Source organism: Grampus griseus, assembly GCF_964374135.1.
Source record: "Grampus griseus genome assembly, chromosome: 16".
Classification (NCBI taxonomy): Eukaryota; Metazoa; Chordata; class Mammalia; order Artiodactyla; family Delphinidae; genus Grampus; species Grampus griseus.
In genome coordinates, this window is record NC_139010.1 from 72612057 (window position 1) to 72624166 (window position 12110).

At 50.8% G+C, this 12110-nt stretch overlaps 1 protein-coding gene across 2 annotated transcripts in view; it reads right to left on the bottom strand.

The window, feature by feature from the left end:
- Positions 1-12110, bottom strand: part of HSPA12A (heat shock protein family A (Hsp70) member 12A) — a gene marked incomplete at both ends in the record, with an annotated part of 142024 nt that overhangs the window by 17624 nt on the left and 112290 nt on the right. For both annotated transcript variants that reach the window (XM_082674068.1, XM_082674069.1), the window contains 4 exons: positions 4271-4375; positions 6550-6736; positions 10304-10431; positions 11997-12082. In XM_082674068.1, coding sequence (XP_082530194.1) covers positions 4271-4375; positions 6550-6736; positions 10304-10431; positions 11997-12082 — 506 coding nt within the window. The remainder of the gene's footprint in view (positions 1-4270; positions 4376-6549; positions 6737-10303; positions 10432-11996; positions 12083-12110) is intronic.

Here is a 12110-nt window from a genome sequence, read left to right on the forward strand (position 1 = left end):
ATCTTGGGGCTGACCCACCCTCTCACTGAACTAACTTCCTCTTTGAGCGGTAAGTTTTTTTTCCCTTTTAAAAAAAACTTTTCATTTTTCATTGTGAGAAAATACACGTAACATAAAATTCACCATCTTAACCATTTTTAAGTGTGTGGTTCAGTACATTCACTAAACTTTTTTTTAATAAACATGTTTTTAAAAACATCTCTGCTTTAGACCAACATGAAACAATCTTTTTTTTTTTAAATTGAGGCATAACTGATTTACAATGCTGTGTAAATTGCTGGTGTACAGCAAAGCAATTCAGATAGATATATATAGATATATATACAGATATATATATGAATGAATATATATATAGATATATATGAATGAATATATATATGAACATATATATATATATCTATATATATGTTCTTTTTCAGATTCTTTTCCATTATAGGTTATTAAGAGATATCGAATATAGTTCCCTGTGCTATACAGTAGGTCCCTGTTGTTTACCTATTTTATATATAGTACTGTCAAACTCCTAATTTAAATCCCAAACTCCTAATTTATCCCTCCCCACCCTTTTCCCCTTTGGTAACCGTAAGTTTGTTTTCTATGTCTGTGGGTCTATTCCTATTTTATATATAAGTTCATTTGTATCATTTTTTTAGATTCCACATATAAATGACATATGATAGTTATCTTTCTCTGTCTGACTTACTTCACTTAGTGTGATAATCTCTAGGTCCATCCATGTTGCTCCAAATGACCTTATTCCATTCTTTTTAATGGCTAATATTCCATTGTATATGTGTACCACATCTTCTTTATCCATTCATCTGTCAATGGACATTTCGGTTACGTCCACGTCTTTGCTATTGTAAATAGTGCTACTATGAACACTGGGGTGCGTGTATCTTTTTGAATTTGCATGTATCTTTTCATCTTTTCCGGATATTTGTCCAGGAGTGGGATTGCTGGTGAAAGAGCCATTTTTTGTTCGTGTTTATTTTTGTTTTTTTAATCATGTTTTATTTCCTTGCAGGTCTGCGCTGGGCTTTAAAAGCAGGTGAGCGTGTGATGGGTTGGGAGGGATTCTAAGTGTGGTGCCTTAACCATCCAGGCTATTTTAAACTCTTTAAACAGGAAAAGGCTCAAAGATGAATGATGGGCTTCCCTGGCTGTACGGAAAGTTGTCTGATGAGCTGTTTATTTGCCAACCGGTGGAGATCAGCTTGGAAGGGAAGGAACCTGGCACTGACTGAACATCTCACGTCAGGCACTTTCACTGACTGTCCCTCGTGAATAGTGAGACTGCTCCAGGGACGTGATTTCTGAGATATTCTACTTGAGCTTATTCTGGTCCAACATGCAATAGTCCCCCTCTGCACTGAACCCACCTGCCCCTCAAACACCAGCCAGCCTCTTATGCAGGGCCTAGTTCCTATACACCTCCTCAAACAGCTCTTCTGCATGGAATTTCTTTACAACGTGTTCCCTGCTCAGAGAAGGTTCCGGAAGCTTCTGGCTGAGCCGACAGGTCCACAACCACCCACCTACCCACGCCCGTGCCTGACCTCTGCCCCCTCCACCTCCTCCCTCCCTTGACAGATGGGCTGTTCACGCCTTTCTTCGTGGCCAACTTGAAACACACTCCAGTGTCGTAGACTTTCTCAAGTTCTACATCTTCCCTGAGTCCCCACGGCTGCTCCTCTTATTCCGGAGACCCCCACCTCCCTCTGCGCCTTCATCTTTCTCCAGGAGCTGAGCCCATCCCTCTGAGATCCTTCTCTTCAGGCCGACAGAGGTCCACCTCCTCTCCTGCTTCGCCGTCTCCTGGACCAATGGCGGCTTCCCTTCCGCAGGTCCCTGCCGGCCTTACTGCTCCTGCCTCTGGCTGGTCACCACCTTCTTCCTGAAGCAAACCCAGCCCATCTCCCTCCCACTTCCTTCCTTAGAATCCTCTCCCCACCCCTTTCCATAGAGGAATTTTTTCCCAGGAACCACTCCCTCCCTCCACCCCACCACCTTTATCTCCCTGGTTTTCATGTTCCTCAAATGACCCCGCAGTTGGAGTCTCAGCCTCACCCTCAGCCCTCGGACAGACCTGCTTCAGGATCTGAGTGAGGTGCTAACATACCACTCTCCTCCACCTGCAGGCCCTCGGGACCACGTGGTCTCCCCTCCTCTAACGCTATCCTTGTGGCTATGGCAACCCATGTGAGACAATCCTTTGAGGGCTCCCCACGACCCAGGAAGAATTCCTTTGCCTGGCCCTTGAGGCCTCACACGATCTCGGCCGGAGCTTGCTGTTCCCTCTCTCTCTGCAGCCTTGCCCTTTGCCTGCTCCAAGCTGCCTGCTTCCCACAGCGGTTTGCTATGTTTTCTTTCCCCTGAGCTGTGCCTGGGCCGTTCCACTGGTGCAAAACACCTGCCCTTCCAGCTGCAGCCTGTCAGAGGCCCGCAATCCCTCTCCTCCGGGGAGGATTCCCTGCTGCTGCCCTTGGGCAGAACCTCTGCCTTCACCGAACACTCAACACCCACGGTTACCCCCTCATGACACCCACCCATCGACTGCATGCACTGGGTTTCTTTCCACGTGGCCAGAACTCGCATAGCACCTGGCTCACAAAAAGTACTCAAAACAAGAGGTACTTGAATGGATGAAAGCAGTGTTACGACCTCACCTCTTTGTCTCCCTCTAGCCCTATTTCTAGAATTCTGTTCTACTCTATTTCTAGAATTCACTAAATTTCTTCTAGCGATCACATAATACCAAATGCTTCTGAAGTTCCCAATTCTTTTTGGATAGAGTTTAATACACGAGGCTCTTGAATCATCTGATCTACACCCGCTCATCACCATGCCTATGCGAGGGGACGCCGAGTGGATGGCTCTATTCCATTCGGAAATTAGCCATTTTCTTAATTCTGGGCCATCACTGAACAAACCTTTGCAAGGGCCAACCAAGGGGGCTTATTCACCTGGTCAGCTTCTTGCACGGGGTCTGGGGTGGGGGGCATGGAGGAGGGGGGACAGCAGCAACTATTTACCAAGTAAATAGTTGCTGAGCCCCCAGGGGGGCAGTTAGCATCGAATATTTCACTTACTATCAAACGACCCACGAGGCACAGTTATCTGACCCCCTTTTCATGTTAGGAACGTGGGTATCAGAGAGAACGAGCACCTCGCCCAAGATCGCACAGCTGCTGCATGTCTCCCGCCTTCCTTTCTCTTGTTTGTTTTACTGAGGTATAATTCACATACCACAAAATTCACCTTTTTAAAGTGCACAGTTTGGGACTTCCCTGGTGGTGCAGTGGACACGGGTTCACGGCCAATGCAGGGGACGTGGGTTCGATCCCTGGTCCAGGAAGATGCCACGTGCTGCAGAGCAACCAAGCCCATGCGCCGAAACTACTGAGCCTGCGCTCTAGAGCCCACAAGCCACAACTACTGAAGCCCTTGTGCCACAACTACTGAGACCCACGGGCCTAGAGCCCATGCTCCGCAACAAGAGAAGCCACTGCAATGAGAAGCCCACACACCGCAACGAAGAGTAGCCCCCGCTCGCCGCAACTAGAGAAAGCCCGCGCAGCCAAAAAAATAAAATAAAGTGCACAATTCAGTGGGTTTTAGTATATTCACAAGGTTGCGCAACCATCCCCGCTATCTAACTTCATCACCCCCCAAAAGTAACCCATACCCCCCGGCAGTCACTCCTCTGCCACTCCCCCAGCCTCTAGCAACCACTAGTCTACTTTCTGTCTCTATGCATTTGCCTCTTCTGATCATTTCCTACAAATGGAATCATTTGTGGCCTTTTGTATCTGGCTTCTTTCACTTAGCATAATGTTAGCATAATGTTTTCAAGGTCCATCCATGCCAGAGCAGGTGTCAGTACTTCACTCCTTTTTAAGGTTGAATAATATTGCAGCGTATGGGTGAATCCCATTTAGTTAACCATTCATCCACTGATGGACATTTGGGTTGTTTCTGCTTTTTGGTTATTATGAATAGTGCTGCTAGAAACATTCATGGACAAGTTTTTGTGTGAATATATGTTTTCATTTCTCTTGGTACATACCTAGGATTGGAACTGCTAGGCAGATGGTCACTCCGTGTTTAACCTTTTGAGGAACTGCCAGGCTGTTCTCCACAGCAGCTGCACCATTTTCCCTTCCCACCAGCAGTGCACAAGGGCACATTCTCTGCCCTGAGGCTGTTCCTGCTCCCCTAGCTGGCAGGTGCCCCCCTGCCCCCAGCACAGGCTCTGGCATGTACCCACCTTCAGCGCCTGTTCCTTAAAGTACCGCAGGGCATAAGCAAAGATTTCAAGAGCTTTGATTTTCTTGCCATTTGCTGCCGTCAGGTCTGTATCCATGGTGAGGTCCTAGAGCCGGGACAGGAATGAAATAGTAAAAAGAAGGAGAGACATGCCTTCTGGCTTTAAGCACTGTCACTTGGAGACCTGGGGAACCCAGTGAACCATGTCTGTGTTTCCTGGTGTTTGAGGGGCAGATTAGGACGGCACGTCCCCCAGGACAGGGCTGGCAGCAATGTCCCCTTACTGTGTAGGGGGCCCTGGCTGCTCCCCTCAGGCCCCACCTCCACTGCTCCCTTCTTCCCTCCTTCCCTCCCTCCTTCTTTTCCTCTCTCCCCTGGATCCTCTGGGGGCAGAGGTTTCGGGGCAGCAACAGAGCCCAGGAAGAAAAAAAAAAAGGCAGCAGACGCCACTCCCGATGCAATTTACATACTATTTCCACATGACACACATGGTCACCCTTGGGAGCCCCCTTAATGGAAGCCTAGATAATCATACCAAATCACTGACGTGCACGGTGCTAAACAGACACGAAGCTTTCACTTCCCGATGAGATGCCAACCAAGTAACAAAAATAGAAGGGCTCCTATTTTAAGGACTGTGCGGTCTAATCCACTGGGAGCCCAGCATCACTGCCTTCCTTCCTCTGCCAGAAGCTACAGCAGTTGCTGAGTGCAGTCGTTGGGCGTAAGATGCTCCGTGAGATGCCGGATGGACTGCGGTCATTAAAAAATGATGAAAATAGTCCCCAGAGGGTGGGAATGGGCAGAGAGGGGAGCAAAAATCAGGAGAAAACCCCCAAGTCTCCTGGAACCAGAAGACGCATTGCCACCAGGGAAAAAAATCAGTGCGGTCTCGGGATCGATCCAGGCTGGCTAATTAGTCTTTGCCTTTGGAGTGTGAAGGGGTATAAAGCAGCTAAACCGGCCCTGTGGGGCCTGCCCATCATCCTGACTCCTCTACACATGCTCACTCCTCCTACGTCTGGGGCTCAGCAAAGACACCCCAGCTTTGGGGTGGTGGCCCCCAGGCGGCTTCCAGGCATCAGGAAGCCACAGGCTTGGAATTGAAAAATTCAAATTGAAAAAATTCCTGGGCTTCCACCTGCAGGAGATTCCTATTGGGCACTGCTGAATCCTATCAGGTGAAACAAGAAGGGTGCATTTTGAGGCGAAGTCAGTGTGCTTCAGAGAGAGACACACACACGGGTGAGCACCGAGCCCTGGAAGGCAGGGTGCTGGCTGCAGCGTTTCCCAGTAACATTTGTTTTGTCATCTGCAAACACTTAACAAGCAGACATATGAAAGCAATAAATAATAGACGCTAGCAATTGACTTTAACTAAGGACCGACTAGCATGGTTCTGAGAGCTTTGTGTATTTTGATTCCTTTAATCCTTACAACATCCCCGTAAGAAAAGCACTGTCCAAGTCTCCATTTCACAGATAAGGTAAAGCAAGGCAAGGAGAGTCTAAGTGACTTGGATTAAGTATCTCAAAGGTGTCAGAGGTGGGATTTAAACCCAGGCCATCTGGCCTCATGGTCTGTGGTCTTAAACACTATCACCATCCTGCATGTCTAAGTACTGAGAGTTAAGGAAAATTTAAGGGATAAAATGCTTAAATTGAAAAAATTCTATCCTATGGCTCAACATTTCGATGAAGCTTGGGGGAGGGTGCTAATCAACTTGGCCACCTTACAAAACCCTGGCAAGTTGGAAGCAGAACTACTTCAGGCATTGGGACTCCAATTATTGGGCCCTTGATCTCCTGAGCTACCTCCTTCCCCACAGAGAAGGTTAATGAGTCATTGTTGCTGGTTGTTACTTCCAAACCGGTTAGTTATAACCACTACCCTGAGCCCCCAAAATGCTCCCTCATCCCCGAGTCCTTCCTTCAGGATTCCTTGATCTCCCAACAATCCTGCAGGTGAAGGGGGATCTCCTGGCACAGCAGGGGTCTCCCAGCCCCCTATGCCTGTGCTCCATCCAGGCAGTGTCTCTCTGACTGGTCAATTTCCAAAGCAAACAAGTTGCTAAATATTCTGAATATCTCCCTGCCCGTGTGTACGTCAGAAAGTGCTGTGTGTTCCACAGAAGTGTCATGTGCTCCACTTCTAAACTCGAGGTGAATGGACATTCATTTCTGCTTGGGAGAAACCTGAGGGCCCCCAAGGTCTGGAAAGGCTGGAGGAACCTCGGCTCTCGAATGTGGAGGACGTGGGGCCACGGAGAGGCTGGCTCACCCCAGTGGTGTGCAGCTTCATCTTGAACTTCTCCAGGTACAGCCACTGCTTGGCCTCGTTGGGATCCAGGTCGTGGTAGAAGTCCCTGGCGGCATACCCGAAACTGTGGAACTTCCTCTCCGGAGTCAACAAGATGGTGGTCGGAGTCTTCTGGTTGGACACCCCAGGGTCGCCTCCTTCCCATCGCCTGCCACCAAGGAAAGGCAGAGGTCATGGGCCTTCTTGCGTAATCCCAATGCAGGCGGCACTGGTGTGAGCACCTACTACTGTGTGCGTGACCGTTACAGATGTGAGTGCCCATGGTGGCTGCCAAAGGCGCCCTCTGGTTTAGCTGGGTGAGTAGTGACTAGAGACACAACCTCAGTCAATAAGAAAAACGAAAGGGACAAGTACCAGGTTCTTGCTAAGTAACAAAGTCTGCTTCATCCTTTCAGTGTTTACTGAGCATCTACTGTGTGCCAGCTGCTAGCGACACAGAGATGAAACATTTATGTCTCTGCCTTCAAATAACTCACAACCTAGTAGGTAATGGGTTTTTTGTTTTGTTTTTTGGCTTGGGTTTTGGTTCTTTAATTTGCAAGCACTTGATAGCAGATGGATAGCTGGTTTGCATCCTCTTTGAAACAGGTAGGGTATAAACAAACACATAAATACCTGCCTCATCAGATGGAAATGAGGGGCCCAGGGAAATGTCCCAGAGGGGTCAGAGGAGACAGAGGTGCCAGAGCTGGGGTCTTGGAAAGAATGCAGGGCTCAGGAGAGACCTGATGTTGAAGGAGGGAAGGACACTGCAGGCTGCTCTGAGGTGGGCAAGCTAAGTGACTGTGTATGTTGGAGAAAGCGTGTAAATGAGAAGGGTGATTGTGTACCTGTGTGAAAAACGAGATTGGGAAGGTGGTAGGAACCAGGCTGAAGAGAACCCTGAGGAGTGAGAGATTTAATCAGTGAGTAATAGGGAACCCCTGAAGGTTTCAGAGCAGGGGCAGGACAGAAATCAGAGCTACTGTTGACTGCAGCGAACTGGACCAAAGGGCGGGAGACGGGAAGCCAGGTGGCTGAGCAGGAGACTCAGGCCTCAAGGTGAGGGAGCTCACACGGGGGTGGAGAGCCCTGGGAAGAGAGAGAGGGGACGAGGGGGGAGGAGCCGTCCAGCGGAGAACCGAGCCAAATGGCCTCGGCGGTGAGCAGGTGCGAGGAGCCCGGAGGTTTCAAGCATGGGAACCTGGAGGAGACAGTGCCCCTCACAGATGCCCGCAGCCCTGGCCAAGAAGGAGGCAGGAGGAAACGTGGAGAGCTTCATCTGCACGTTCCGGCATTGAACTCCCAGGAGGGGTTTGAAGATACAAGCCTGGGGTTCAGAAAGAGATCCAGGCAGGAAACAGACCTGGGCACCCCCATACTGGGGGGACAGTCACAGCAACAGGTGGGTGAGAGTGCTGACGGGAACCGTGAGGAGGGAAGGAACCCTATCCTGCACATCTATAGGCTGAAGAGGACCCAGAAGTGGGGAGGGGTGGATACAGACAGACAGGCGGGCAGATGCGACGGGATTACGTCCTGGAACTGACGGATGGGTGTCATGGAGCAATCAGAGGGTAGGCTGAGCCCCAGCAAAGCTTCCTTCCTTCTCGCAGACAGAAGGAAGGAGAAAAGTAAAGAGTGGATGCTTCTCCCTCCTTTGGGGCCACGGCAGAGAAGCTCCGGCTGTCAAGAGGCTCCACGAGGAGACTCCACCCGGTCCTGGCTCAGCAGCTGGCGCTGGTCCTGCCACTAAGCACACGACCCCACCGAGCAGCCCCCGATGGAGACACATGCCCGAGAGGAAGCGCACCTCTCTCCCTGGCCTGCCCTCCTGGGGAGGTGGCTGTACTCCTGGATGGGCTCTCACCTGCCCCTGGCATCACAGTCCAGATGGAGCGCCAACCTCCACCTAGGTTTGCCACACAGATGAGGCTGGAGTCATCCCTGGCCGGTTTCCCAGTCAAGCCCCATGAGGATGCAGGCTTCTACCCAGGGAGCCAAAGTCCCCGTGGTGACCCCACCGAGACGCACGGGGGATCAGCAGCTCAGCTAGACACTGGCGCCTGGGCCAGAGGCGCGCCCCACACAACCTTTCGGGAATGGATTTTCCATTACTATTAACACGGACATTTTCAGTAGGTAATGGACTTCCTGAGGTTTTGCCCTTCAAATTTTTAATCCTTCATTCCTATTTAAATATAAAAACTTACACTTTCTCATTCATAACTCTGTCCGTCTGGATCATGGTTATGTTAATATGTTCTGACTGAACTAAAATTCAGGTAGAACCTCCCTCCAAAAATCTCTACGATGACTACGATAATGTCCCTGGAGACCCTGCATCTGTGGGTGTTTTGTGAGAATTCCTCCCCAGCAAGTTCAAAGTTATTTTTGCTCTTTTTTTTTTCTTCAGTTTTCATTGTATGACTATCCCTTTGAAATAACATTTCTTAAAACAACTAGAAGCTGATAAATGTTGACTCTAGCTTTTAATACAGAGCTCTTTTCTTTCCGAGGTTCCCACCTCAGGAGATGGCAGAGCGGACCCGCACGGCATCTGTCCCACGAACCCGAGGCAGAATCTCGGCGGTGACTGAACACCGAAGGCTCTGCTGCAATCGGGGTTCTCTACTAGAAATGGCTTTTTGTTATTTCCTGATGAGACGACACCCACGGGTCTCTGAAGCATCTTAGGACACCCAGTTTTCCAGAGGAAAGGCAGGGCCTCCATCAAGAGTGGGGTAGGGATCACATCTATCATGACTTATGTTTTAAACAGCATTCTCTATAACAAATGCTAAGATCTTATTCTGGGAGTGATAACTAAATTCCACAATGACCAGCTGAAGGAATTGCAAAGCCCATCACAATGTATCTTCAGAGCCATCCTTGGATTTGGAAAATCAGGGTGATAAATCCCTAGTTCCCAAAGCTTTGAGTGGCCAGAGACTGCAAGAAGGCGTGAGCCAGTCTTGGGGAGCAGGCACTGGGGCCGAGATAGACCAGGGTCCTCGCAGACAGCTGATCACACGTGGATGGGGTAGACACCAGGGCAGCTGTGTGCATGAGTGGGGGGGCGGGGCGGGGGGAGTGGCCCAGGAGACCCAGGGCAGCTTCAGGGTGAAGTTGGCTGAAATTCACCCCACTCTGCTTTTCCTCAGGTGCTTCCCACTTCCGATTACTGTCATCTCAGGACTTCCCTTGAAAGAGCCAGCACCTTCCCTGCTTACATCTTACTACCTGCTAAGTGCTTGATGGGAAATCTCGTTACATTTGCACACACACTCTGTCAAGCAGGTACTGCCATTATCCCCATTTCACAGATGAGGAAACAGAGCTTTAGAAGGTTCAGCAATTGCCTGAGGTCACACAGTGGTGAGTGGAGGCCTGGATCTCCTCCATCACCAGCACCTTAAAAGTCAGCGCCTCTTGCCCAGGCTGTACGCTGGGATCACCTGGTTTCAAACATACTGTCCAGGTCCTTCCCCAAACCAAGAATTAAAGCAACACATTGACAGACCAGGAACCTGGAGCCCAGAGATCAGAAGTGGCTTGCCGCAAGTGGCATGGTGAGTTTGGGCCAAGCGGGGCCAGAATCCAGGACCCGCTGACTACGTACCATTCACCTGCTCACTGTACTAATCCCTCTCCCCTCCCCCAAGGCCCTCCCCCAAGTCTCCATAGTTACAGCGACTGGCGCCAGCACCTGCCCCTCCCTGCCCACAGCACTCACCTCATTACATGGATGCATTCTGGCTCCTTGGTGAAGCTGTAGGCATAGCCGCTGGATGTGGTCCCAAAGTCGACAGCCACCACCACGAGAAACGTCTGCTGCTCAGAGACGTTTGGGTCGGCATCGTTCTGCAGATAACCGAGCGGGGTACAGGGAGTGGGTAGGGCAGTCAAGCCAGGCTTTCAGAAGGGCTCCACCCTGCCCTGCTGTGTGCCCACTGCAGACAGAAGCATACTGCACATTCTGGTTCAAGGCTGCCACGTGGTGAGTCCTGGGGAGAGGGCAGGCTTTCTCAGCCCCTACCTGACCGACTCAAGGAGAAATGGAGGTGTCTCCTGAACAAGGGCCAGGCCACTGGGGAGGGCCCCTGCCTACACTTGTTCAACACTCCCTTTATCAACTGTGCACAAACGTGGCTAATTACGGAAACTCTTCCATCTGGGCTGGAACCCCAGTGGTTCCCTGAGTGACACCCCCCTCTGCCCCCCATCGCCCTCCCCCAGTCCCTGCACAGATCTCCAGACCCTGCTCAGCTGTGCCCTGTGCACCTGCCAGGTGACCCCTCCACCTGCCCGGGCGTGTCATGCATGGATGTGGGGCTCAGCATACCAGGGACCCTGCCCGGTCCTGCCATAGACATCATATGACCCTGCTGAGTCCTGCCCCCTTGGGGCCTCGAGCCTTTCCTCATCTGTCAAGTGAGTTGGTCAGGCCATGACAGACTTCCAAAAAATCCTTTAAGCAAATGTAGACTTTTTTTTTTTTTTAACATCCACAGAACTTCAAATTATACCAATAATTTTTGGATTTGAAGAGTATTGGTTAGAGCAGGGGGTGAGAACCCCACATGTCTGGCCTTTCATCACACTGCCCCCCATCCCGTTCAGCTTATCCTGAAGTTTTACAGGGAATCCTCGGGGTACAGAGTTTGAAAACCACAGGACCCAGCTGTTAGGTGACCAAGCCTCTCAGTTTTCCCAAGCCTGAGGGAGTTCCAGGATACAGGACTTTGCGTGGAAACCAGGATGGTTCCAGGAAAACCAAGACAAGCTGGCGTCCCTACCTAGCGATGGCTCTGAAGTTCTTCTCAGCAGGGTCTGCTTTGAGGCTCTGAGCAGCTTGTACAAAGCCGCCCTTTCCTCCGGGTATGTCTCTCTGGTTGGCTACATGTAAATCCCTGGAACGGCTGCCCCACAGTATCCACCTTTGCAGTGAGGGGCAGGGTGGGAGCAAATGCCCAGCCTCCAGCCCCCCGCGCTGCCCAGGTCCTCTCTCTAGGGCAAGCTGGTGCAGAAGCCATTACAGCCACAGCTTTTGGTCACGGCGGTTAACTACAGTGGAAAAGCCACTGCATTTCACTGACTCACCCGCCAGCCCAAAGTGGCTGCTTCCTCCCAAGAGGATGCCTCGCAGTCTCTGAGCCCTGAATCTTTGAAGAGCTGCTCCCACCCTGCCTGCTCATGTTACCCACACCCAGGCCAATGGCTCCAGGAGCACCATCCACACCGTGGAAAGCCTTTGCTGACCCACAGTGGCGAAGGGGCTTGGTAAGGCTCACGGGGCTGGTACGAGGACAACTTAATCTCCACCATGAACGTGGGGAGCCGCTCAGAAGCCCATCATGTGAGAGGCGCCTCTGAACGCAAAGTAATCAGCACACGTACCCCCCTCCCCATACACACACATTTCTTACCACAGTGTGGGAAGGGGACAGAGGTGTTATTCCTGTGTCCCCCAGACTCCGGGCTGGAGATGAATATGCAGATGTAGGGGCCATTTCTGAAAGGAAAGACAAGTGCGCTCCTTA